Source organism: Eleutherodactylus coqui, chromosome 4 (assembly GCF_035609145.1).
Source record: "Eleutherodactylus coqui strain aEleCoq1 chromosome 4, aEleCoq1.hap1, whole genome shotgun sequence".
NCBI lineage: Eukaryota > Metazoa > Chordata > Amphibia > Anura > Eleutherodactylidae > Eleutherodactylus > Eleutherodactylus coqui.
Window position 1 is genome coordinate 296,497,606 of NC_089840.1, and position 26,804 is coordinate 296,524,409.

Below are 26,804 nucleotides of genomic sequence, written 5' to 3' on the forward strand. Positions count from 1 at the left end.
GGGATCGGGGATGGGGTGCGTTATCATGGCAGCCTGGAGCCCGCTGAAGGCTCCCAGGGCGGCTACTTACCGGTGCCTATCAAGCCTTTGTAAATGTGTAAAAAACAAGGTATTTAGTTAAGTTGCTTTTTTAACATAATAAAAAATGAGAGAAGTTTTAACCCCCCCCCATAAGAAAAACGAAACAATTAAAAAAACGCACATATTTGGTATCTCTGTGTACATAAAAGTCCGAACTGTTAAAATCTCACCGGATTTATGCTGTGCGGTGTAGGCCGAATACAGAAAGAACGGATGTCAGAATTATTATTTTTGTTTTTGATATACAGGCTAAAAAAAACCAAATTAAAAAAGTGAAAACCTCTGTTCCTGAAGGGGTTAAATATCCTGCTCTTACGTGTGTCATCTGTTATGGAAACACATAGGTCTGCACACCCTGCGTGCTCATACTCTATTCTATACCAACAAATTTTGGGGGTAGCAAAAAAAGGAGGGGATGGATGAATGGTCATGTGACTGCAGGATCAGACTACACAGGATTCATGTTGTCTGTTACCATGGAGACATACATGTCTGCATAGTGTTGTGGCGCACTCGCTAATCTGTCATGGTGGAAGTGTATGTATTCTGGCTCCGCCTGTGTCTGGGCGCCGGTTGTTGTCCTTTTTCTTGAAGCAGCGGTCTCTTGTCAGTTAAGTACTACTGTCCATTAGAAGTTTGTGTTTGGCTTGTTCGCTTTTTCCTAGTTCTGCTATTTATAATGCTCTTTTCATCTGCTAAGCATTTTTCCCCTGCCCTACATCCAGCCACAGGCTTAGTTGCCCTAGCTTCCTGACAAGGGGTCGCCCTTATCAGAGCGATCACCCTGCTCCATAGTTGTCTAGGGAGAGCATTTCCTTCCCCGTATTTTTGTTCCTGTCATTTGACCTGCTTTATGTTTCCCGTGTTTTGGTGTCCAAACCTATATCTATATTTGTCCCTAGAGGAGATTAGCGTCCTCACTGTAAACATATCTAGTGTATAGGCGGGCGATATGAATAAAAGCAGCAGCATACCCCTTTTTTGTCACTTCTTCCATGTTGTCAAAATTGTCATTTTTCAGCAGCATTCACTCCATGCAAATTAGCAGCAGACCTTCTGCTCCACTTTGGTCCAGTCTCTGTCTGCAGTTTGCATCCCAGTCCCCCTCACTTGCTTGCTGATTGTCTCCAGCTTCAAGGTGCAGACAGTGCATTCCACTGACCAAACTAGGCATGTCTCCCAACTGTCCCCGATTATGTGGGGAAGTCTCGATTTGGGGCGCTGTGCTCGGTGGCAGGTGGCATGTTTCCCTTCTGGCAAGCATGTAACTCATTTGCAGCCCAGGTCCAGCGCCGCTCCTGTAATCAGTACAACTAATGACCTCTACCCAGCTTCTGCGTTCTTGCATGCAGACGCCCGGGAGAGGTCAGAGGTTGCACTAATTACAGCAGCCGCACCACTGCCACTAGACCTGGACTACCAGTGAGTTAAATGCTTTTCGAGTGGCTGGTGGTCCACCACTAATGGGGATCACTATTATTACTTGGGCTACTAACAGGGGTTGCTATTACTACTACATCCACTATGGGGATCACTAATGAGGGCACCTTTGCTACTCGGGCAACTAACAGGGTCACTATCACTACTGTGGTCATCGGTATTACTGGGGCCACTATGGGGGGCACTATTACTGTAGTACCCCAGAGGTGGGGTCCCACAGCACCACTTCTACCACCTAATGTAATGTATATGTTTATCTATGTGTGCAATTATGTGTATATGCCTTTAAATGAAGCTGAAAGTGTTAATATCTGGTGTTCTTACTACCTAGCACTGGATGACTGTGCATAGTACGCCCTAACCTGCTCTCACACCTGTCAGTCACCCCTAGCTAGGCTGGGATTGGATAGTTAGTTGTTCCCTAGCTTAGGATTGGTAGAAGAGGAAAGTATAAAAGGGAGAGAGTGGGCGGAGTTAGCCAGTGTAGTCCAGAGGAACGTGAGATAGAGACCAGGGAGGAAGAAGACCCGCACCTACACTAGCCAGTAAGGTGGGAATAATAATATCCTGTGTGAGTACTGACACCCAAAGATTGTTGAGGGGCTAGAGGAGAAAGGAAAAGAAACCAAGACTAGTTTAGAGTGTCAGCAAGAGGGAATTATAAGCAAGTCAGTAGATAGGCCCCCTGTCCACGGGCGTGATTCTGCCGGCGGTAAATCACTGGTGAATCACGCTGTCTGAAGCTTTCCATAGCGTTGCTATGAAAAGCACAGCCCCCCTGTCCACGAGCGGAGAATCATTGCGATTCTTTGCTCGCGGCCGGCAATTTGCAGCATGTCACATGGGCTGACAGCAGAGATCTGTCTGCGGCTCCTGCTTCCGTGGCGAAGATCCGCCGCAGGATACCGCAACGCTCGTGGACAGGGGGCCTTAATCTTCTCCAGTCCCTGACCCACTATCCAAATCCATAGCGAATGATGCACGTGGGGTCTGTAAACTAAAAGCTGACAATGTAAGGAAAGTCTGTGATTTACCTCAAGTGAATATAATGCAAGTGTTGTAACTACTGAAACACCAAGTACCCTCTCTCCCTGCAATAAAGTGTGCAAATAGTTTTCTTCTAAAGTCTGCCTCCTGGAGTGCTTCCCACCACCTGCAGCAACTGCACTGAGACACCACACGAGGCTACAGGAGTGTAAAGACTGCTAACCCCATTTTTGTTTTAGTTCTCCACTTTTTGTATTTTTAGTTTTTGCCTATATTATTTACCGTTTGTTTTTTTTTTATTTTTACCACTGGTGTAGTTGGACCCTAGACCGGCAGTTTTTTCACTCTGCCAGGAGGAACAGCAGAGCCACTGTGACAACCATCTCCTTCCCCCTCGCTGCTTAATACCTCCAACATCTGGGCCGCTGTATTACTACTGTGGTCACTGTTATTACTGGGGCCGCTAACGAGGTCGCTGTTACTACTAGGGCCACTAATAAGGTCGCTGTTACTACTAGGGTCACTAATAAGGTCGCTGTTACTACTAGGGCCACTAACGAGGTCGCTGTTACTACTACTAGGGCCACCAATGAGGTCGCTGTTACTTCAGAGCCCACTAACAAGGTCGCTGTTACTACTAGGGCCACTAATAAGGTCGCTGTTACTACTAGGGTCACTAACGAGGGCACCTTTGCCACTGGGGCGACTAACAGGGTCACTATTACTACTGTGGTCACTGTTAGTACTGGAGCCACCAACGGGGTCGCTGTTACTACTGGGGCCATTAAGGGGGATCACTGAAGGGCACTATTATGGGATACCAAGGGCGTAGTTCGGATTAAAAATGTGCCGCTACAATTGTCCCTCTTTTCGTTGTTCAGCAGATGGGAGGGGCTAGTCGCACGCGGAGTTATGGAGTCCGATGTCGCATGCACATGCCTGGTCCGGTCTGGGGAACGCTCAGCTAGAGGTGGGACGGACCGCCTGTAGGACCATGTGCTGCTAATCTGCATGGGGCCTGCTGCTAAAAAAGGCAATTTTGGCCTCATGGAAGGACTGACAAAAATGAGGGGTGTGTTGGTGCTTCCATTCATCTCGCCCATCTGTGGGCGGGGTTACCTTACGTGATAAGATGTTGGCGGCCGACTTCCTTTAAAAGATACATTTTTAATTCACTATTGACTAATTGTAATGATAGCTGATAGTTTGTTACAATGTATCAGTGCATTTAAATGGACCAGTTTGGAGTTGAGGCCCACAGAGGAATGTCCACACTCAATGCAATTGTAACAAAGCTTCAGCTGTGAGAAGTATTAGATCAGTACAGGTGCTCAGCCCTAGAGTGTATCCATTCACTGACTGCAAGCAGTGATAGCATTCAGATTTTGACTCCAATTTGCTGTGAACTTCAGCCAGTGGCATGTTAGACGTGCAGATTTACTGATGTAATGGCGGTCTCTGTGTGATGTGCGCCTGCGTAATACGCAGTGAATGGAGTCCATGGCCGCGCATTGATTTTCACTGGCCCACTCACATCAGCGTATAACAAGAACACAGCATATTCTACCTTACCGCGTATTACAGCCCTATTGTCCTCTACGGGTCGGGTATGTGCGCCGCTTAATACTCACAGACAGCGGGGTTATTGAAAAAAATAAGAAGCTAGTGGCACTGTGCATGACAGCGTGCGTGAGATGCGTGCGGCCCAAAGCGACACGTACCCGCAACCCTGAACGCAGCCTGATTTTAGGTGTGGATTAATGTTCCATCCTGGAACGCTGCCGCGGAGGACGAGCCGTTTTGGTCATCTGCCTCTCAGGCTCTGACCGATCAGTCATTTTCTGGAGTGTTTCTGTCCTCCGGGACATCGCCTGAAACTCACTGAGTCTTGGCAGACTCCTCTACAAACATGCCGGACCTCCCCCCCCCCCCCCCCCCCCCGTAGACCGTAAGGTTGTGTGCAGCCTAACCCGTCATCCATCGCTGTCCGCACCGTCTCCGCTAAGCCGAATCACCGTAGAATGAAAAGTTCAGTTCTTCACCATTTTCAAGAACTCTGCTTGTTGTCAGTAAATAGAAATCTCCTTTGTTTACAACAGGAAGTACCGCCATATTGGTTGTCACTTTCGAATGATCTCCCAAGAAGCGAAGCACAGATTTTCCTTCAGTTTCTAAGCTCTGCATCTGACATTCAACATGGGCGCCCTTCCTGGCCGCGGCCGCCGCAGACGAGGGTCATTATCATCCTGCGTGAAGCTCAGGTCTGCGAGGCGAAAAGAGATTCTCAACGTTCACCACCGCTGTGGATTATAGCGACCATTCAGAAGAACGGGGGTCATATTTGTGCATCGGCCATGTGAAGCCGACCCAACGGCACGCTGAGGTTTACAGCAAAGCGAAACATTCTGGGGGCGGTATATTATATGGCCAAAGTTTAAAGACCCGCAGAGAACTAGTCCTTCTCACAGCTGGGGGTTTGTTACAGTTGTGTGCAATCCTCTGGACTCCAGACAATGTATCGGTGCAGGTGAAATGCAACAGAGTCTCAGTTCACAGAAGACTGGATACATTGTAACAAAACCTCCGCTGTGTGACTGGGCAGGATGAGCTTACCCCCTCTGGCTGTATCCCAGTGTGATGTTCACATGAGGATGAGCCGGTGTGGGGCAGGATACAAGGTGGCCCTGAAGACGGCTGCAGTGTGATCAGTAGGGTCCCAATGCAACCCGATGTGACGCCACGGCCGCAGGGGATCCAAGACTGTTAGACGTTTGGTCGCAAGTCACACGTTCCTCTGTTACACCGCGACGCCAGAAGTATGGACACACATAGTGCTGGACCTCTATGGACTCAACGACTGCAGTCCCCTCCGCGGCCGCTAACCACCAAATACTACAGGAGCCACAGATAGTGATGGGGGTGACGGGTGTACACGGGCATATGTAAGGTGCGACCGCAGCTTGTCTGTGACCTCGATTAGATTTAGCTTTTAGGGACGGAACGGAGATCTGAACCAGAACCTGCTGGTCTAAACGTGGATTTTGATGCGGAATTGAAAATGGCGCCATCCTTCTGGCGGCTCAGAATCCGCGCTCAGGACTGCAGAGTTTGGAATGGAATTGTCCGCACAACGGCAAATACTGTTAGGGCCCTTTAAGGCGGAGCAGCGAACATCTGAACCATGATTGTCCGGTGTGAACGCACGCGGCGGCCGAACACTGAATGATCGTTCCTTCGCCTTTGACTCGTCGTTAGGTGTCCGCATGCATACGGTCCGTGTTAACGGCAGCCCTCCATCTATGCACAACTTCCCGCTTACTGTGGATGGAGGCGGGCGCTGCTGAAGGTCCCTACATTTTGGGTCAGGTGACTTGGCCACCCCCCCCATGGCCATACCTTGGTACCGTTGTGTCGGTGATGGCCTCCATTATGGTCACCGGAGTCCTCCATGCACTGGCGACAAGTGATTACGGTTTAGAGTCCCGCGGCGCTGAGATAACGCAGACAAATGGCCCCTTGTTCCCGTCTTCTCTAACCTGTCGCCGCGCTCCGGCTCACTAATGAAGTCCGTGTCGGAGGACTCGCTGTCTGAGACAACAATGGCGCATTTGATCCGGGAATAATCCCACGAGACCTGTAATACCTCACTGCCAGCTTTTTTCAATTAGCTGACCACAAGGAGCAAACAACTATTATGCCGGTGACTGTGTGGGATACAAAGCTGCGCTGTGTCTGCGGCGAAACCACAGCGGAGAGGGAGAAGAACAATGAGGTCATGTGACGCCGGCCCGTGTTCTGGAGCCGTCACGTGAAGCGTGCCGGTGGCCGAGGTGTCAGGTGACCTCATCAGTCACAACGCTTGTAGGAAGTGACGGAAAAACCAAAAACAGCGCCACCCCTGCCCGCAGGCTGTGTCTGGTGTTGCAGCTCAGACCATTAACCCCTTAGGCCTCTCTCACACAGGCGCTTTTTAACGCAAATAACTCAGCGTTTTGAACGCCGCGGTAATCGCGCTGTAACGCTCCCATGTGGCCATGCAGACATGTGTTGGATGCCTTCCAGCGCCGTGGTTTTTCGAGCGCTGTCTGCTCTGTCTTTGGCCGTTTAGCGCGCCTCTTCACCCATCACAATGATCAGGTGCGCTAAAACACGCTGCGGCCAAAGCTAAAGTAAAACTGTGGCAAAGTGCCCTGATTGACACGGCGGCGCTGTGCCGCGTCCGTGTGTGACAGTGGCCTTGTCACACGGCCTATTTTTGCTATAAGGACGCAGCGAGTTGTTTTTTGCGCGGCGAGCTGTCGTTTCCATTGGCACCACTTCTTGGGTCATTATACTGTATTGTACGACTTTTATTACCGTTTTTTGTAGGACGGGGAGAAAACACTTCAATTCTGGCATTTATTTACAGACGGTTTTTCGCAGTTTGGTACAATTGCAACTATAACAAAATAATAGATTTTTGGGGTTTTTCCACTTTTGCACATTAAAAATCCCCTTTTTGAAAAGTATTTTTCCTTTGCGTCGCGGCGTTCGGAGCCCCATAACATGTTTCCTTTCCCGTGGGCGGAGCTCTGTGGGGGCTTGTTTCCTGCGTGGCGAGCTGGGGTTTTTATTTGTACCATTTTGGGGGATGTGCGGCTTCTTTCATCATTTGAATTAATAATAATAAGAAAAAAATTGTCTCCATTTTTTGGCTTTGTTCTTTTCTTACAGCCTTCGCCGTGCGGGGTGAGGTGTGCTCGATTTATTGTATGGGCCATTACGAATGCGATAATATTAAACGGACGGAGCTTTTTATGTTTTCACGTGATTTGCCCCTGCAGGGTACTTGAACCTATCCTGATAATACACTGCAGTACTTCTGCACTGCAATACATCATTGCTAATATTAGCTATCATGGGCCATGGCAGACCCAGGCGCCAACATTGATTGCGGCATGTAAGGGATTATCAGTGGGGCATCGGTGAGGCTGGTTGTCACTTCTTAGCCCAGACCCTCCATGGGATGTGAACCCCCTTCCCAACCAGGACGTACATTTATGCCCTGAGGCGCCAGACCTTAAGATCCACGGAAAAAGCACTTGGCGTAACATCTCTTGATGGGGTTTCTGTGCCGAAATGCATCGGGTGGTCGTACTGAGATTTGCACCCCATTGAATTGCGCCAAACCCACATGGGGCTTCTCGGGCTCGGCCTCCTATTTCTGCCATGTGTTACGGTAGTAGCCTCGCGCTATAAATGTGTTGCCTTATTTATCTTGTGTTGCTCTTTGGTTGCATTATGGCTTTCACGCCAGTCGCATCCAGAGCTGCCCTCACAGTTCTGTTGGTTAAGGGAGAGCAGTGCATTGTGGGAGCTCGGATGGCGATGTCCGTTAGCAGGGTGGAGCATCAGAATTTCACAAAGCACTCTGAATGGAGAAAATAGCCTGAAATAACCCAAAACCAGCACTACTAAAGTGCCCAGCGCGTGCGTCATGGCTCCGCCCACTTTTTGACACGCCATCATGACTGCATTTTTTTGTATTGTAGGCGAATAAAGAGAAATTCTGGATAATACTGGAGGCAAAAAAAAAAAAATCACTTGCTGTGCAGCCCCAGAACGCGGGGCGATGGGGAGTCATAGAAACTTTTAAGATTAACTTTTTTCGACAGGCTTTAACCCCTCGTGTCCCTGTGCAGTCTCATATTTCCCAGCAATCCCTGGGCCACGGCAAGAGGCGCTGTGGTCATTCGCAGGAGCAGCTTGTGGTATAATAACCTAAATTTCACATCCTTGGGGGGGGGGGGGGCAGTTCCTTATTTCTGGGTCTCGCTCTGAACGCTCATGTGATCAGCGCCGCTACAAGGATGGAATCTGCCTCGTCGTGTGTGAGAAAGTGAAGAGGGAACATTTTGTGGTTTGCAGAATCTCCGTTGACTCAGCAGCTTTCTAGGCAGTTTCTTGTATATTATAAGCAGTAACTGGTTTATTGGATGTGCTGTGGGGGCACATAGAGGAGAGAGGGGGTCCCATAACCAGAATGTGCCTCCTCTACCTAACCCCCCTCTGCTTCAGTGTTGGGGTGACCATATACCTTAGATGGAAGCCGATGGAACATGCTGACTGTCTAATATGTATTGAGGGGGAGTCCCTGTAGTTGTCGGGGGCAAGAAGGATCTGGTATGTGGGATGGATCTGGGGGGGCAGAGGGGTAGGACTGTTCTATACTCCCCTCTATTCAAAACTCGCGTGGGAGATCGTCAGGGGAGAAGAGCTGTCAACTGGCAGCTAGCTATGCTATGTGGGCACCCTGGGCAGACCTTGGCACCCAGCCGGGCCAACTCGGGTGGGATCGATCTGGTCCTCGTTCTTTGAAATCAGTTGACTATGACAGAGGTACTGCAGGGCGGTGAGGTCTTCCTGTTCTGTTGCACCTTATCAAGCAGGTGACACAATGATCTAATGGTGCCAGCTAAATTGTTCCACATGAGCCTGGCCAGAAGAAGCCAAGGCAGAGGATGGAGGACTCAAGGGGAACATGCTGGAGGCAAGTTTAATATTTTGTTGCCGAAGCATGGTGTGGCCTATAAATGACTCAGATGGCACAGCGAGGCCTATAAATGACTCAGATGGCACAGGGAGGCCTATATATGACTCAGATGGCACTGTGAGGCCTATATATGACTGAGGCGGCACTGTGAGGCCTATAAATGACTCAGATGGCACAGCGAGGCCTATAAATGACTCAGATGGCACAGCGAGGCCTATAAATGACTCAGATGGCACAGCGAGGCCTATAAATGACTCAGTTGGCACAGTGAGGCCTATATATGACTGAGACGGCACTGTGAGGCCTATAAATGACTCAGATGGCACAGTGAGGCCTATATATGACTGAGGCGGCACAGTGAGGCCTATAAATGACTCAGATGGCACAGGGAGGCCTATAAATGACTCAGGGGACACAGTGTGGCATTATTAATTACTCAGGGTGCATAGTGGAGTCTTATTAATTACTTAGGTGGCGGAGTGAAACTTGTAAATGACTTGGAGGCACATTGCGGCCTATAAATGACTCATGACACAGTGGGACCTATAAATGACTTGTGGCACAGGAGGACTTTTTAATTACTCTGGAGGCACAGTGAGACCTATAAATGACTCATTGGGTACAGTGGGGCCTTGTTAAATGTTTATGAGGCACAATGGGGCCAAGAAATTACGGAAGTGTCGCAGCAGGCATATAACTTACTAAGGTCCCACTGTGACAATGTTGCCGAAGCGCCCATGTAAGCCTGGACTGGCCCTGCAGGTACATTGACTTTTGGGTGAATACCCTTTGCAGTGGTTTTAGGGAACCCGTCACCAGTATTTAAGTTGAAAGGATTCCACACCTGTGTCAGTTTTTGTGCATCACTTCTTCTTAGGGCTCAGTCAGACGTATGCGGTGAGAAGGCCCCGCTGATTTGACTTTAATGGCCTATTTCAATGTGTAGCACAGACCAAGATAGTACAGGCTGCGACTTTTTTCATTCACGTCTGAATAGTCCAATGTGAATGAATGGGGTTTTAGCATTCTGTATCACGTGTGTAATATGCCGCACAAGTCCTCTCGTGTGAATGAGTCCCTGGTCACTCCTATTAATTCCGCGTGCTAACGGAATCCAGCCCGTTCCCGCCTCCCGCAGTGTGCTCAGCACCCTGCCCCTCTGCTAATGACTCTGGTCCACACCACACGCACGCGCCCCTTGGAGGGGGAGAATGGTAACGCCCAGTTGTCAGTTGATTCTTGCATTGCAGGAGGAATAACAGGAACGGCACAACACCGAGCTAGAAGAAAAGATGCAGCAGGATTGTTACTTTGTAGCGAATGCCAGCGCTTACTATGGCGGACATCAGGACTCCTTCCCTGAGCCGGACCCTCCTGAGACGGGGGCTCTACAGAACTCCTATTACCGGCACAAATTCATGATTTCCATCTTCATTGCAGAAAGTTTTGGCACTTCTTGACCAACCTGACAAATTTTTAGTGTTGGGAAACTGAGCGTCTGGGGCGACCGAGGGAAGGGAAAGAGGCAGCAGAAAATGATTACATCGGAAATCATAAGAGAAACCTGCAGATGAGAGTCAGGGGAAAGGGGAAGCGGACGGTTCCCACGAGCCGCTCCTCATATGGCGAAAGGGGAAACTCACCCGCAGAAAGCCATTCACTGCAGTCCTCGCTCTGGCTGCTGGCACCGTACCTCTGACATTCTGCTGAGGGGGCACTAACCGGGCACTACACAGCCACAAGTGCAGAACAGCCTGTATACACGGGCCAACAAACGTATCAATATACAGCTAAACTCCTGCGGTGCAGCAGCCAGATATATAACTGTAGGGTGTGATTGGAGGATCTGTAGTGCAGTGATGGGGATATGATTGGATCTGTGAAGCAGTGATGGAGGATATGATTGGATAATCTGTAGTGCAGTGATGGGGATATGATTGGATCTGTGAAGCAGTGATGGAGGACATGATTGGATGATCTGTAGTGCAGTGATGGGGATATGATTGGATCTGTGAAGCAGTGATGGAGGACATGATTGGATAATCTGTAGTGCAGTGATGGGGATATGATTGGATCTGTGAAGCAGTGATGGAGGACATGATTGGATAATCTGTAGTGCAGTGATGGGGATATGATTGGATCTGTGAAGCAGTGATGGAGGACATGATTGGATGATCTGTAGCAGAGTGATGGGGATATGATTGGAGATATGTATCTGGTACAGTGATAGGGGATATGATTGGATGATCTGTAGCAGAGTGATGAGGGATATGATTGGATGATCTGTAGCAGAGTGATGGGGATATGATTGGAGATATGTATCTAGTACAGTGATGGGGATATGATTGGAGATATGTATCTGGTACAGTGATGGGGATATGATTGGATCTGTGAAGCAGTGATGGAGGACATGATTGGATGATCTGTAGTGCAGTGATGGGGATATGATTGGATCTGTGAAGCAGTGATGGAGGATATGATTGGATAATCTGTAGTGCAGTGATGGGGATATGATTGGATCTGTGAAGCAGTGATGGAGGACATGATTGGATGATCTGTAGTGCAGTGATGGGGATATGATTGGATCTGTGAAGCAGTGATGGAGGATATGATTGGATAATCTGCAGTGCAGTGATGGGGATATGATTGGATCTGTGAAGCAGTGATGGAGGATATGATTGGATAATCTGTAGTGCAGTGATGGGGATATGATTGGATCTGTGAAGCAGTGATGGAGGACATGATTGGATGATCTGTAGCAGAGTGATCGGGATATGATTGGAGATATGTATCTGGTACAGTGATGGGGGATATGATTGGATGATCTGTAGCAGAGTGATGAGGGATATGATTGGATGATCTGTAGCAGAGTGATGGGGATATGATTGGAGATATGTATCTGGTACAGTGATGGGGGATATGATTGGATGATCTGTAGCAGAGTGATGAGGGATATGATTGGATGATCTGTAGCAGAGTGATGGGGATATGATTGGAGATATGTATCTAGTACAGTGATGGGGGATATGATTGTATGATCTGTAGCAGAGTGATGGGGATATGATTGGATCTGTGAAGCAGTGATGGAGGACATGATTGGATAATCTGTAGTGCAGTGATGGGGATATGATTGGATCTGTGAAGCAGTGATGGAGGACATGATTGGATGATCTGTAGCAGAGTGATCGGGATATGATTGGAGATATGTATCTGGTACAGTGATGGGGGATATGATTGGATGATCTGTAGCAGAGTGATGGGGATATGATTGGAGATATGTATCTGGTACAGTGATGGGGGATATGATTGGATGATCTGTAGCAGAGTGATGAGGGATATGATTGGATGATCTGTAGCAGAGTGATGGGGATATGATTGGAGATATGTATCTGGTACAGTGATGGGGGATATGATTGGATGATCTGTAGCAGAGTGATGAGGGATATGATTGGATGATCTGTAGCAGAGTGATGGGGATATGATTGGAGATATGTATCTAGTACAGTGATGGGGGATATGATTGGAGATATGTATCTGGTACAGTGATGGGGGATATGATTGTATGATCTGTAGCAGAGTGATGGGGATATGATTGGATCTGTGAAGCAGTGATGGAGGACATGATTGGATGATCTGTAGCAGAGTGATGGGGATAGGATTGGATGATCTGTATCTCTAGTATAGTAATGGGTGATATGATTGGAGATATGTATCTGGTACAGTGATGGGGATATGATTGGAGATATGTATCTGGTACAGTGATGGGGATATGATTGGAGATATGTATCTGGTACAGTGATGGGGGATATGATTGGATGATCTGTAGCAGAGTGATGAGGGATATGATTGGATGATCTGTAGCAGAGTGATCGGGATATGATTGGAGATATGTATCTGGTACAGTGATGGGGGATATGATTGGATGATCTGTAGCAGAGTGATGGGGATATGATTGGAGATATGTATCTGGTACAGTGATGGGGGATATGATTGGATGATCTGTAGCAGAGTGATGAGGGATATGATTGGATGATCTGTAGCAGAGTGATGGGGATATGATTGGAGATATGTATCTGGTACAGTGATGGGGGATATGATTGGATGATCTGTAGCAGAGTGATGAGGGATATGATTGGATGATCTGTAGCAGAGTGATGGGGATATGATTGGAGATATGTATCTAGTACAGTGATGGGGGATATGATTGTATGATCTGTAGCAGAGTGATGGGGATATGATTGGATCTGTGAAGCAGTGATGGAGGACATGATTGGATGATCTGTAGCAGAGTGATGGGGATAGGATTGGATGATCTGTATCTCTAGTATAGTAATGGGTGATATGATTGGAGATATGTATCTGGTACAGTGATGGGGATATGATTGGAGATATGTATCTGGTACAGTGATGGGGATATGATTGGAGATATGTATCTGGTACAGTGATGGGGGATATGATTGGATGATCTGTAGCAGAGTGATGAGGGATATGATTGGATGATCTGTAGCAGAGTGATGGGGATATGATTAGAGATATGTATCTAGTACAGTGATGGGGGATATGATTGTATGATCTGTAGCAGAGTGATGGGGATATGATTGGATCTGTGAAGCAGTGATGGAGGACATGATTGGATGATCTGTAGCAGAGTGATGGGGATAGGATTGGATGATCTGTATCTCTAGTATAGTAATGGGTGATATGATTGGATAATCTGTAACATATAGTATTAGATATGATTGGATGATCTGTGGATCAGAGATGGATGATATGATTGGATGATCTGTATCTGCAGTGCAGGGATGGATGATATGATTGGATGATCTTAGGATCAGGGATGGATGATATGATTGGATGATCTTAGGATCAGGGATGGATGATATGATTGGATGATCTGTATCTGAAGTGCAGGGATGGATGATATGATTGGGTAATCTGTGAAGTAGTATTGGATGATATGATTGGATGATCTGTATCTGAAGTGCAGGGATGGATGATATGATTGGATGATCTCCGGATCAGGGATGGATGATAGGATTGGATGATCTGTATCTGCAGTGCAGGGATGGATGATATGATTGGATGATCTGTATCTGAAGTGCAGGGATGGATGATATGATTGGATGATCTCCGGATCAGGGATGGATGATAGGATTGGATGATCTGTATCTGCAGTGCAGGGATGGATGATTGATGATGGCAGGTGATCGCTCGGGAAGGCGCCGCGTTCTCTCGGCTGGAGGTTTCAGCACCAGGTGTTTTCCCCCTTCTAATCTCCATAAAACTTTCTGCGCTCTCTGGATGACGGAGAGGAGAATTCCAGCCAAGAAGTGAGTTAGTGAGATGAACTGGTCGCTGACTTGTCACATCTGTGTGTCGGAGCCCTTCGTAGAATGTCCTCGAGTAAACCAAACCCCATCGTAAGGATAATACTGTAGAAGGGAAAGTTCTGTCATTTCCGAATATATTATCGGCTTTTCTCTGCTTGCTGCCATTGAATGCGAACATTCTTCTTTATAGAGAGTAGATAAAAACCATATAGGGGCTTATTCACATCAGCGTTGGGGAGTTCCGTGTTCCTGCTCCATTTAGGAAGCCTGAGAACTGGACCCTTGACTGAACGGACCCGTCCTATGACAGAACGAACTGCGCCCCATTGACTACAATTGGGTCCATCTGATTTGCGCATTTTGCCAGAAGTTACAGGACTAAATAGTACAGCGTCCGGCGCTGTTTCGTCCCGTTTTCCAGTGGAAATCGCCAACGGGGATTCCAAAAGGAACCTCTGACTTAGATATAATGAGCCTATCCAGGCTAGACAGCCTCTGTGATGTAAGCATCCCGGACCCCAGACTGATACATTGTAACCAACTAGCCGCAGGGACATTTGTGCAGCGATGTGTTTAGAAGCTTTCTATTTACTGACTGCAAGCAGAGATCTTGGAAATGCTGGAGACTGAAAAACAAAGTGTGAGAAAGTTGCAGAACTTGTTCACATAAACCATAAAAACCTAAGAGTCCGATATAAAATGCTTGTAGCGGCTTCTTCTCAAGCCGTCGCGTCGGTGGGCGGCTGGTTTTGGGTGGTTGCGGTGGCAGAAACTCTTGGGGCCGTAATTCAGAATTTATTCCCGGGTCTCCCAACCATTTGTGGCAGTAGGCTGGGCGCTGCCCGCGATCACAGGGTCATGGGAACACATCGGAAGGCAATAGAAGTGAGTGCAGTCATGATGCGACTTGCCAATTGTCGAGACCCAACAAGTGCAAGAAGTCCAACTTGCGAGCTGCAGGGGGGCCGCAGCGCTTACATTAGGTTACAGCCGCCTACGAGAGCGAGAGGGGATTTTACCCCCCACACCCTATAGCTGCGCCATTTCTGATTGGTCTCCTCTCTACGCTTCAGGAGGTTCTAGTTTATTATTACCACGTCCTCTATCCTCCTGCCACCGGTCGTGTGTGACTTGTAGTCCGCCGTTCAGCTCTTTGGCTGTCTCTTGATTTTGCTGACTTGCTGAGTGGAGCTCCGGTCGTATTTCCCTGCAATGTCCGCTGCCTCCTGCTTCCCCAATGCTAATGACGGGGCCGGAGCCTTTCACATGGGAAACAAGAAGCTGCAGGGTGAGATCTGTGTGTGTTGGCACTTCATGGTGGCACCGATACCAGGAACCAAGTGTCATCCTGCTGCCAGTAATCAGCCACGTTCTCGAGCTACCTACCCAACACAGGTTCACCATATGTCACTCTGCAGCTCCCCGTGCTGCATTGTTGTATAAAGCTACAGCTCACCTTCTACCTTATTGCTCTACCTGCATGAGTGTCAGTATTCACTACAGTCCTGGCATTGTATTCCTGAAGCCGGAAGCTCCAGATGAACAGAACTGTAGGCCTCATCCAAATAGGAGAGAGAGCTGTAGTGCATGAAGTGTCAGGGGCAAGGCATTCTAAGTAATCCGAAACAATGGGGGCGCTATACTGTATCCGTGACTCCCAAGCGATGGGAAACTATCAACCTTTCAATCTATAATTACTGCTAAAAAATAGTTTTTCCTTTGATTTAACCCCCTCCTCACCGGACTTCCTAGCAAATTAAGCAGCGAGTGCGGTGGCGCACGGACAGCGTACCTTGTGGGCACCTAGAACACCTCAGCGCCACTTGTGGCTCCTGCACACTGGCGAGGCTGTGATTCACGCCCCGATATCGCTCTCACAAACCTTCAGAAACACCCTAGATGCGAGGTGGTATCACAAGGAAACCGCCTCGCATCCCTGCAGGGGTTCCCTTCATCCCCGCCGCAGCAGGAGATTGTGGCCCCCAGTGAAAGCCATGCTAGAAGATGGCGATCCCCTGCTGCGGCTGTGACAGCCGCGGCAGGGGATTCCTTGGATGTGAAACACCTGAATGCTGTCACATCCAGAGGTTTAATCTTGTTCTCAATGCAGCTTTCATCACCAACACAGAAGGGGGTTCTTTACTGTAAGAGCAGTGAGACTGTGGAACTCTCTGCCTGAGGACGTGGTGATGGCAGGATCCATAGAGGAGGTTAAGAGGGACTAGATGTCTTTCTATGATATTACAGGATATAGACATCAGGTGACCGGCGGGTTGGTGATCCGGGGATTACTCTGGCTGCCATTGTGGAGTCGGAAAGGAATTTTTTCCTCCATAGGAGCTAATTAGCTCGCCGTTTTTTTTTTTGCCTTCCTCTGGACCAACAAGGGGGGGGGGGGGGGTGTTAAAACAGGCTGACTCGCCTGCCCAGCGGCGCTGCGCTCAGTGTAGGTCGCTGGTGAAGGAGTGCGCCGACAGCTGACGACTTCGGAGGGAACAGTGTGTCTTCTGAAATTAGCTGCGGGCTGATTGGCCTTATTGGCCGTATGGACACAGCGATTACGTGCGCAGAAAAACTGCAAGCGACCAAAATACATGGAATAGGCGAGAGTTGGTCCGTGAATACGCTGCGTGACCGAAATACTCTTACGCTTGTGTGACTGAGCCCTAACTACACGCATTGAGGTGGAGAGCGGGGAACACTGGGCCGGTCGCTCGCTGCGATGTCGTTACTCCTCTCTTAGTAAAATCAAGTGTAACGGTTTTTCGGAGTTGACGGCGACACTAGAAAGTAGGAAACTGCTGCCTGCATGGAATCAAAGTGCTGGACCCTCCCAGATTCAGAGGCGGCGGACAGCCCAGAAGACCGATCCGGGCGGGGGATTAGCGGCAAGTTTGCAAAAAGGGAAAAAAAACAAGAAGAACATGGCGTGACGGCTGCACGGACGCGCGGGATGTAACCGCAGACTACACGCTGGAAGAACGGAGCGAAGGGCTGCGCTTACTTCAGAGCTCAACTCCCCCCTCCTCAGAAATCCCAACACCAAACTTTCCATATTTCAGTTCATTTAGCTAAAAATGGAAGTTTTACAAGTGCAGGAGCCGCACGCAGCGCAGGCGAACCCAGAGGGAACGCGGGAAGCTGTGCGCCGCCGTATACAGCCAGCTCTACTATATATCCCAGCGGACAGTGCGAGCCGCGCTGATATGAAGCTATCCGAAGAAAATAGTGTATTTTTTTACACAACCCCCCCCCCCCCCCACCCCTCTTCTACTTCGCAGCCCCCTTTAACCACTTCAGGACCAGAGAGTTTTCAGGTTTTGAGTGCTGTTTTAACCCTTCCGTTGCCGGCCGCGAGGCCGCTGGCTCTTTGAGGTACGAGTTGTATATTTTATTTAACGTATGCAGCAACCTTACCCGTGTCCCAGCTCTGTACAGGCGTCACGGTGACCCTCCGAGCGGGCCGGGACCGTTACGGTGATACCAAATTATAGACTTTATGTTTTCCTTATTTTGAACAAGCTTCCATCGCCGTATTCTCAACCTTTTTTTATTTTTTGTTGCTTGTGCCGCGGGGCTCGTGTTTTGTGTTTTGCTTTTTAATTGTTTTTTTTGGGGGGAAAGAGGGGCTTTTTGAACTCACATATTTTTTCCTGTGTTTTACTTCCTATAGGGGACTTGAACTTCCGATCCTTTGATTGTTTGTGCTGTATACTGCAGTTCTTCAGTATTGCAGTATGTAGTGATTTTTTTATATTGCCTCGGTCAGGTGTCTATGCGTGGCACCCCGGGAGCCTTCAGTAGGTTCTGCGCTGCCATGCTAGTACCCTGCCATCGTGTTACTGGGGGTGCCAATGGGGTGTGGGAAGTGGTACGCTCCTGCTGACTGTTTAGGGGTGTGGTCATCTTTGGCTGCAGAGCCTCAACAGCTATCAGCTGCGATCAGAGATAACTGTGATGGCGCCAGTTACCGGTAGCCGCGGGTATTGAGTGGTCTCGGCCCCCCACCCCACACAGACTTCAGGACCGCAGGATGGATGGAGGCCATGGGTGAGTTCACAAACAGCTCAGTGATCCTGTATCGGCATCCGCGCTCACTGCGAGGTTTGTTTTTTGCGCTCTTATTTTCTGTTCACCACCTTGTCGTTTTTGGTTGTTTGGGGTTTTTTTTTGCACCACGGAAAACACGGATGTAAAACTGATGTCAGATACGGCAGATACAGCAAAACTGCAGGCAACACGCATCCAGAACATGCCGCGTGTCGAGGGTTAATTTGTTCAAACAGACTGATCAGTTATGTTGTCGGTTCCGAATTGACCTAAGCAGGAGGAGCGCTCCTTTGAGAGACCATGCACAGACCTATACACACAGTATATGGTTTGAAACAAGTGACTCTATTTTATTATCTGCATCTCTTGGTATTTATAGAAGATCGCCCACGCAGGGATGCGACCTCTGGTAATACAAGGAGTAACCTCATGATACATACATTCATCTGATAAAAACACATGACTTCTATATCTTACAATGACATAATCATTCAATAAACTTTGACATTTAGGCTTGATATATGACATTCAAGAAATAGCTGATTTCACATGACTTTTAGACTAGTACATTAGTAAATATAGAGAAATAGCTGACAACTTCTTTGCGGTTAGGCCATGTCTTCCGAGACATCTGGCCTTAGAACTTCCTGATTCCACTTAGATCAGACGTTTGGCCTATTACTCAATAGTCATGAGTCCTTCAGAGCAGAATAGAATATTTGCAGTAGTCAACCTTCTTGATTCAAATAGATTACTAAGTAAAATATATTAACTCCTTTTTGATTAGCGACATTTATTAATTTCTTTACAGCCCCCATTGGCCCTTATCATTCCCCCATTTTGGACATCAGGAAGTCACACACAGGAATGACAATTATGGGGAATTCTGAGGCTGAGTTGATCCAGAGGAAGGCGAAAACCCTTTTAGGAAAAAGCCAATTATCCTTGTATAAAAGGGAAAAATTCCTTCCTGACCCCAAATATGGCGATCGGAACAAGGCCCAAGATCACAGCCGACATCTGACTTTTTAAAATGTATTATTGTTTTCATGAATCTAAACAAATCTCTTATCATTTGTGTGAAACATAAAGTGTATGTTTGACCGCATCACAATGGAACAATATTCATATACATTAAGAAAGGTATTCTCCTGGAAAACATTGCTCTCTTCCACATCACTATCGTTATGCACTATTGAATATATATCGCGAAGTGTCTTTATTGGAGTGGGGATAGACAGTAAGCAAGTCCGTAAAATATCTTCCCCACTCCGCAGGTTGGGCATGCACATGTGGGAAATATTCAGTACGTCTTTTGCAAAGTATTCCCACATGTTGGGGTGTCCTTCCGCCCAAACAGTCCATCTTCTGCTTACATCGACAGTTGATGAAGAATTGTCCCGAAAAGAGAGTAGTCCAAGAAAACAAAGGGTAAATAATACACCTATCCAGACTATCAATGCTGGTGTCCAGGTTGCCATCCTCCTCCCCCACCCTGGGTTGGGCTTACTCTCCACCCCCCTCGTGGTGCTGAGGCGTTGGAACTTTCTTGCAGTGTGAGGCATGGATCCAAGTGGGTTTGCCTTCTAGCTTGACCGAGGTGGGAGTGGTTAACAGCACTTGGTATGGTCCGTCAAAGCGAGGTTCCAAAGTCTTTCTGACGTGTCTCTTTACCACCACCCAGTCTCCGGGATTCAGAGAGTGGGATCCTTCCAAACTATCAGGGTCTGGAATAGAAGAGAAGACTAGGTCGTGTGTTATTTTTAGCTTTTGGCATAAATCCTGCACAAAGGAAGTAACTTTATCATGACCCAGGGATAGAGCTTGGGGGTGATACAGTCCTAACCTGGGCACGGAGCCAAAGAGAATCTCATAAGGAGACAGTCCTGTTTTCCTATTTGGTGTGGTTCGTACTGAGTAGAGGGCCAGAGGTAGGCACTCGGGCCAAGGTTTTCCTGTTTCAACCATGGCTTTCTGTATCTTAAGTTTGAGGGTGCCATTGAGTCTTTCTACTTTTCCGGAGCTCTGCGGATGATAGGGGGTGTGAAAGGCCTGTTCTACTCCTAAGGCGGACATGACTTCCTTCATTACCTCACCAGTGAAGTGAGTACCACGGTCGCTCTCAATGGTCTCTGGTACCCCAAATCTGCACACCAACTCTGACACAAGTTTTTTTGCAGTGGCCTGGGCAGTGGCCTTCGTGACCGGGTAGGCCTCGGGCCACGCGGAAAAGAGGTCAACGCATACTAAGACATACTCATACCTTCCTGATCTGGGCAGCTGGATGTAATCTATCTGTAGTCTCTGGAAGGGGTACAAAGGTCGCGGAGTGCACTTCCGAGGGGTCTTTACTACTTGACCGGGGTTGTGTAGTGCACAGATTTCACAAGCCTTGACGTATGCCTTTGCCATCCTGTCAAATCCCGGAGCGTACCACATTTTCTCCACCAGGGCTACCATGGCATTACGAGAAGCGTGCACCTTTCCATGAGCCAAAAGGGCCATACTAGGATAGGCAGCCGCAGGTAAACACATACGGAAACCCATCATCCAACCTTCATTTCCTTTTACTGCCCCTGCACTTGCCCAGCGCTCCTGCTCTTGCCCTGAGGGGAGTAGGTCCACCTCCTTCTGTGGTGGGACAGAGAGGGTCTGGTCCTTGGCAGGGGGATCAGGATCCTCCTCCGCTGGGCAGGACCTGGTCTGAACTCTGCACACGGGTGCCCTCCAGTCCAGCAGGGCTGCAGCCTTTGCTGCTCCGTCTGCCTTCTCGTTGCCTCTGCTTTCCAAGGAGTCCCCTCGGGTGTGTGCCTTTACCTTTATTATGGCTACCTGCTTCGGGAGCATGATAGCTGACATTAAATTACTTACTGCCTCACCATTCTTTATCGGTCTGCCTTGAGCTGTTAGGAAGCTCCGCGCGCGCCAAATCGGCCCATAGTCATGCGCAACGCCAAACGCGTACCTGGAGTCCGTGTAGATATTAGCAGTGACTCCCCGGGCTAACTTGCAGGCCTCGGTCAGAGCGCACAGCTCCGCTTCCTGTGCTGACATATGTGGGGGCATGGCGCGGCCTATCAGTACTTCATTCATTGATACTACAGCAAACCCTGTCACAAATCTGCCCATCTCATTCTGGTATCGTGATCCATCCACAAACATTTCAAGGTGGGGGTTCAGGAGAGGCTTATCTGTGACATGAGCAAATCCAGCTGTCTCCTGCTCCATCAGAGCAGCACAGTCATGCTGGTGCTCGGCGTCAAAAGCTTCCTCTTCGCCTAGGGAATTGACAAAAAGTTGATCCCCTGTGCTTACTCCCCCTTTTGAATCAGTGTCACCTAATGGCAGTAAGGTGGCCGGATTCAAAGTTGTGCAACGTTGAAATGAGACATTGGATGAAGAGTGTACTGCAAGTTCCATTTTGACCTGTCTAGCAAGAGAAAGATGTCTACGGCTCACCTGTGTCAGAATTCCATGTACGTCATGGGGCGTGAGGACCACAAGAGGGTAGTCTAGGACCACCTCAGAAGCTTTCTCAAGTAGTGCTTGTACAGCCAGAACTGCTCTTACACAGGAGGGTGAACCCCTGGCTACTGCATCAAGATGTGCACTGTAGTATGCTACAGGGCGCTTTTTGTCACCATGCTCTTGTGTGAGGACGGCAGTAGCATGTCCCGCCATCTCAGTCACGAACATCTGGAAGGGTTTATCATAGTCTGGCAGACCCAGTGCTGGAGCACTGGTAATCTGTATTTTCAGCTGATGAAAAGCTGACTCGGCTTCCGGAGACAAAGCAAATGGCTTAGAACTCAGGCAGTCGTACAGAGGCTGCATGGTCATGGAGGCAGAGCGAATCCACGGCCGACAATATGAAACTAACCCCAGAAATGTCCGCAACTGAGCATGGGAGGTAGGGAGTGGCATGTCCTCCACCACCTTGGTACGTTCTGGCGTGAGGTGTTTTGTACCAGGACCTAGGCAGTGACCAAGAAACACAACATGAGATTTGCAAAACTGTAATTTGTCTTTACTGGCTTTACACCCACTGTCTGCAAGAAAACAAAGGAGGCTGAGTGAGGCCGCAACACAGGTGGGTCTGTCCGGTGCACAGAGTAGGAGATCATCAACATACTGAAGCAGGGCCACACCTGGTGGGACCGTCCATGCATCAAGTACAAGCCTCATACATCGGGTGAATTGATTTGGGCTGTTTTGTGCCCCTTGTGGTAGGACAGTCCAGCAGTACTGTTTTCCTCGGAACGTGAAGGCGAACAGGTACTGGCAATCGGGGTGGATCGGGACGGACATAAATGCATTGGCTAAATCGATCAGAGTGTACCAACAGGTTCCGGAAGGTATGGTGGACAACAGAGTGTAGGGATTGGGGACCAAAGGTGTTTCTAGGATGGTCACCTTATTGATTTCTCTTAGATCGTGAACCATCCGGTAGGTATCAGGTTCACCTTTCTTCCCTTTCTTTTTAACCGGGAAGAGTGGCGTGTTAGCGGGTGAGACGCAAGGTTTTAAAGCATTCAAGGCACATAACTCTGTAATAGTGGAGGCTATTGCGTCTTCCTGTGCCATGGCTAGGGGATATTGGCGGATCATGGGGGCTTTTTCCCCATCTTTGAGATATACCATGACTGGGGGTACGTGGAGATGGCCCAAGTCTGTCTTCCCTTTTGCCCAAAGGGTCTCTGGCACTGCTGAGAGAACCTGTGTATCTTCTGGGGTCAACACATATACAGTACAAGAAGGAGGCGGAGTGACCAAGTCTGCTGCCATGAGACAGAATACTTGGTGGTCGGCCGCAGAGGTACTGACATGAGCCTCACCGGAAGGATGGAGCTGAATACAGCACCCCAGGGGTCCCATCACATCGGTTCCCATGATGCAATCCCCAGCGGGTGACACCAGGAAGCGAGTGAGGACTCGTGACCCTTGAAAGGAGACTTCTATGGGCTCGGTCTCACGCATGGGTGTTGGTTCCCCGGACACTCCAACGGCTATGGCTATGGAGTCTGAGAGAGGAATACTAAGGTCATTGACTTGTGAGGTACTGACACATGATTTAGTAGCCCCTGTGTCAATTAAAAAGGGCACCTCCTTCCCCTGGATTTTTAGAGGCTGAAAAATTTGTGGCCCACGTGCGTCAGTAACTATAAGGGACACGGGGGAAGGAGTGCCAGACCTTCATTGGTAATTGGTATACCCGTTATTTCCCTGTGGGCGGGATGATGTGGTAGTGGCCGTACTTCCCTGTTGCCCCCTTTCGTCTGACATGTTCTGTCTAGGGCGTTTAGGGGCTCTACAATTACGGGCCAAGTGTCCAGTCTTCCCGCAGTTATAACACTTACGGGTCTCCCGCCTGGGGTCATTAAGTCGGACTGTGTCCCCCTCCATGGTGTAATGTTTAACCATAACACCCTTTGCGTGGTCTTCTGTATCCATGACAAATCCTACAGCTTTCTTATATAGATCACGCGGTTTGGCCTGTCGCCAATCGGGGGTACATGCTTTAACGCGTTCAGACAGGCGCTTATCTATTCCTTGCATAAAGGCTTCACAAAAAGCAGCATTACGTATTGCTTTTGGACAATCATATAAACCCAGATCTCTGCCTACTTCCTCTAAACGGCCAAAGTAACATTCAATAGACTCGCCCTTGTTCTGTCTACACTGGGTTAGGGCTGTACGTCTCTCTTGGGCTTTATCCTTAAACCAGGTTTTAACCTTGTCCACATATTGAGTACCACTAGGTAATGTCTGGGGGTCATCTGGGCGATCTTCAAGACCACAAAATTGAGCAATACTATTGTAAAGGCCCAGAGGACATTTTACATTCATAAGACATTCCATATCTGTCCAAGTGGCAGAGTAGTTTTTCTGTATGACTTCCAACTTTCTATGGAAAGCTGCTGGCTCTGTCTGGGGATCGGGCAGTTGCTGACACAGTGCCATCTGGTCTGTGGCGCTCCAGGGTCGCCATGTAGTGACTGTAGACCCGGGAGTTGGTCTATGTGCGTCCGTAGGTCTGTCATTAGAAGACGATGGTCTGTCAGTGTCCTCTTGTCTGACCGTGCCCAATGGTGGACTCGGTCTGTTTGGTTCTCTATAATGGGTAGTGGAGGTTGTAACTGGGAATAAGGGAATCGGTTGTCTACACTGATCCCTGGGACGTGGAGTCCCACATACTGTACAGAGTTCTTTAAAACAGGCATTCTGTTGACCACAACGTGGACAATCCCAAGCCGGACCTCTATTTACTTCAGGGCCCGGGGATCCTGATTGAGGGCTGTAGGGAGGTGTATCCATCTGGGCAGTAGCCTGTGGATACGTAGGAGGCAGGGGTGGCAAATTGGGATACAGAGAATTAAAGGGATTATTAGGAGACATTGGTGGAACGGCCGGGACGACAGGAGAGACTAATGGAACCGTAGGGGTTTCCATGGGAACGTCTATTGGTGGCCGGGGCATAGGACAATAAACTAAAATGCCCTCGCCTCGGGACTCGGAGTCCCAGTGTTCGTCTTCTGCTGTTTTAGAGCAGTCCAGAATAGCCTTCATGCCTTTTTCCAAACCCTTTTTTCTTATTTCCTTTCTATGCTTATCCTCATATTGTGACCAAAATTCATAATTGAATGTTCCCGCCTTCTTTAGGGCCTATACGTTTGTAAACTTTATAGGCTTGTCTGCAAATGTCCTCCCCTTCTCTATCTTTAATTATCTCAATAGGAGTCTGATATATCTTAGATTGTTCAGACCCCATCTTGACCACTTCCGACTATTCTTCACTAAGTATACAGGACGTATATTTCACACAGTAAACTAAGATAATCACTGAGATTATCTGGGAACACACAGTTCCCTGTCCCGGAATAGATTTACAGAACTAAAACGTGGTCAACTTCAAACACTAGGATTCAGGGGAGACCAGACTTCGCCTCTTAGGGAACTTTTAGTAATATTATAACAGATCCAGAGTAAGAATATGACTGCCAGAAATGAGACTATAACAATAACAATTATTTCAATCTCCAATACAGACAACATGACTCTTTAAGTCCCAATGAGTGAGTTCTTCCGTCTAGGACAGTTAAATGAACTTATTCACTCTAAAATATGGACGGGGCAGAAAATATAGGAAACAGGCAACAACATACCTCTAGTCCGTTAGAGACACACAGATCAAAAGAATCCAGACTGTATAATAGTAAGATAAGCTCTTACCTGTTACACCGGTGTTTGCAGTCTGGGGTCTCCGAATCCAGTATCCACGTCAACGGGCCAGGAGTTTGTTTCAGTCTACTGGTTGCGATGTCCCGTAAAGGTAAGCCCCGCCCCCTTAGTTGGGCGCCAAGAACTGTCGAGGGTTAATTTGTTCAAACAGACTGATCAGTTATGTTGTCGGTTCCGAATTGACCTAAGCAGGAGGAGCGCTCCTTTGAGAGACCATGCACAGACCTATACACACAGTATATGGTTTGAAACAAGTGACTCTATTTTATTATCTGCATCTCTTGGTATTTATAGAAGATCGCCCACGCAGGGATGCGACCTCTGGTAATACAAGGAGTAACCTCATGATACATACATTCATCTGATAAAAACACATGACTTCTATATCTTACAATGACATAATCATTCAATAAACTTTGACATTTAGGCTTGATATATGACATTCAAGAAATAGCTGATTTCACATGACTTTTAGACTAGTACATTAGTAAATATAGAGAAATAGCTGACAACTTCTTTGCGGTTAGGCCATGTCTTCCGAGACATCTGGCCTTAGAACTTCCTGATTCCACTTAGATCAGACGTTTGGCCTATTACTCAATAGTCATGAGTCCTTCAGAGCAGAATAGAATATTTGCAGTAGTCAACCTTCTTGATTCAAATAGATTACTAAGTAAAATATATTAACTCCTTTTTGATTAGCGACATTTATTAATTTCTTTACAGCCCCCATTGGCCCTTATCACGCGCTTTATTTACGCCGTGTGAATGAGCGCTAAGGGCGAGCGTGGCCGCGGGGCGGCTGTATATTGGAGGCGGACATTGTGAACTCAGGAATGCGGTTAATATATAACTGCGGGTTGGGGACGCTCCCAGCAACAATGGGGTTAATGATTGTCCATCCGGACTGCAGGTGTAGCTGACGCGGCGCGGCGAGGTCACGGCAGGTGAGAGGCGACAACAATACACAGAAATACCATATCCAAAATAAACAGCGTTCCCCGCTCGGCCCCGCCCCTTCCCGTCCGCGCTCATTACCTCCGACTCGCTGAGTAACCGGTGCCAGCTTGTACCCTGTAGGTCACATCTGGAAAACGGAAGCGTACGCAGCACAATACCAGCCAAACCACGCCCAAACCCTGCCA

General features: G+C 48.2%; 2 protein-coding genes across 5 annotated transcripts in view; one reads left to right on the top strand and one right to left on the bottom strand.

The window, feature by feature from the left end:
- Window positions 1-26,804, top strand: part of VTI1A (vesicle transport through interaction with t-SNAREs 1A) — a 468,860-nt gene that overhangs the window by 358,213 nt on the left and 83,843 nt on the right. The gene's annotated exons all lie outside the window — the stretch shown is intronic.
- Window positions 18,635-26,398, bottom strand: LOC136626412 (protein NYNRIN-like). The gene is made up of 2 exons (XM_066601424.1): window positions 25,651-26,398; window positions 18,635-22,469 (listed from the first exon to the last, which is right to left on the bottom strand). Exon 2 carries the CDS (start codon window positions 22,342-22,344, stop codon window positions 19,927-19,929), a length of 2,418 nt encoding a protein of 805 aa, XP_066457521.1. The 5' UTR covers window positions 22,345-22,469; window positions 25,651-26,398; the 3' UTR covers window positions 18,635-19,926.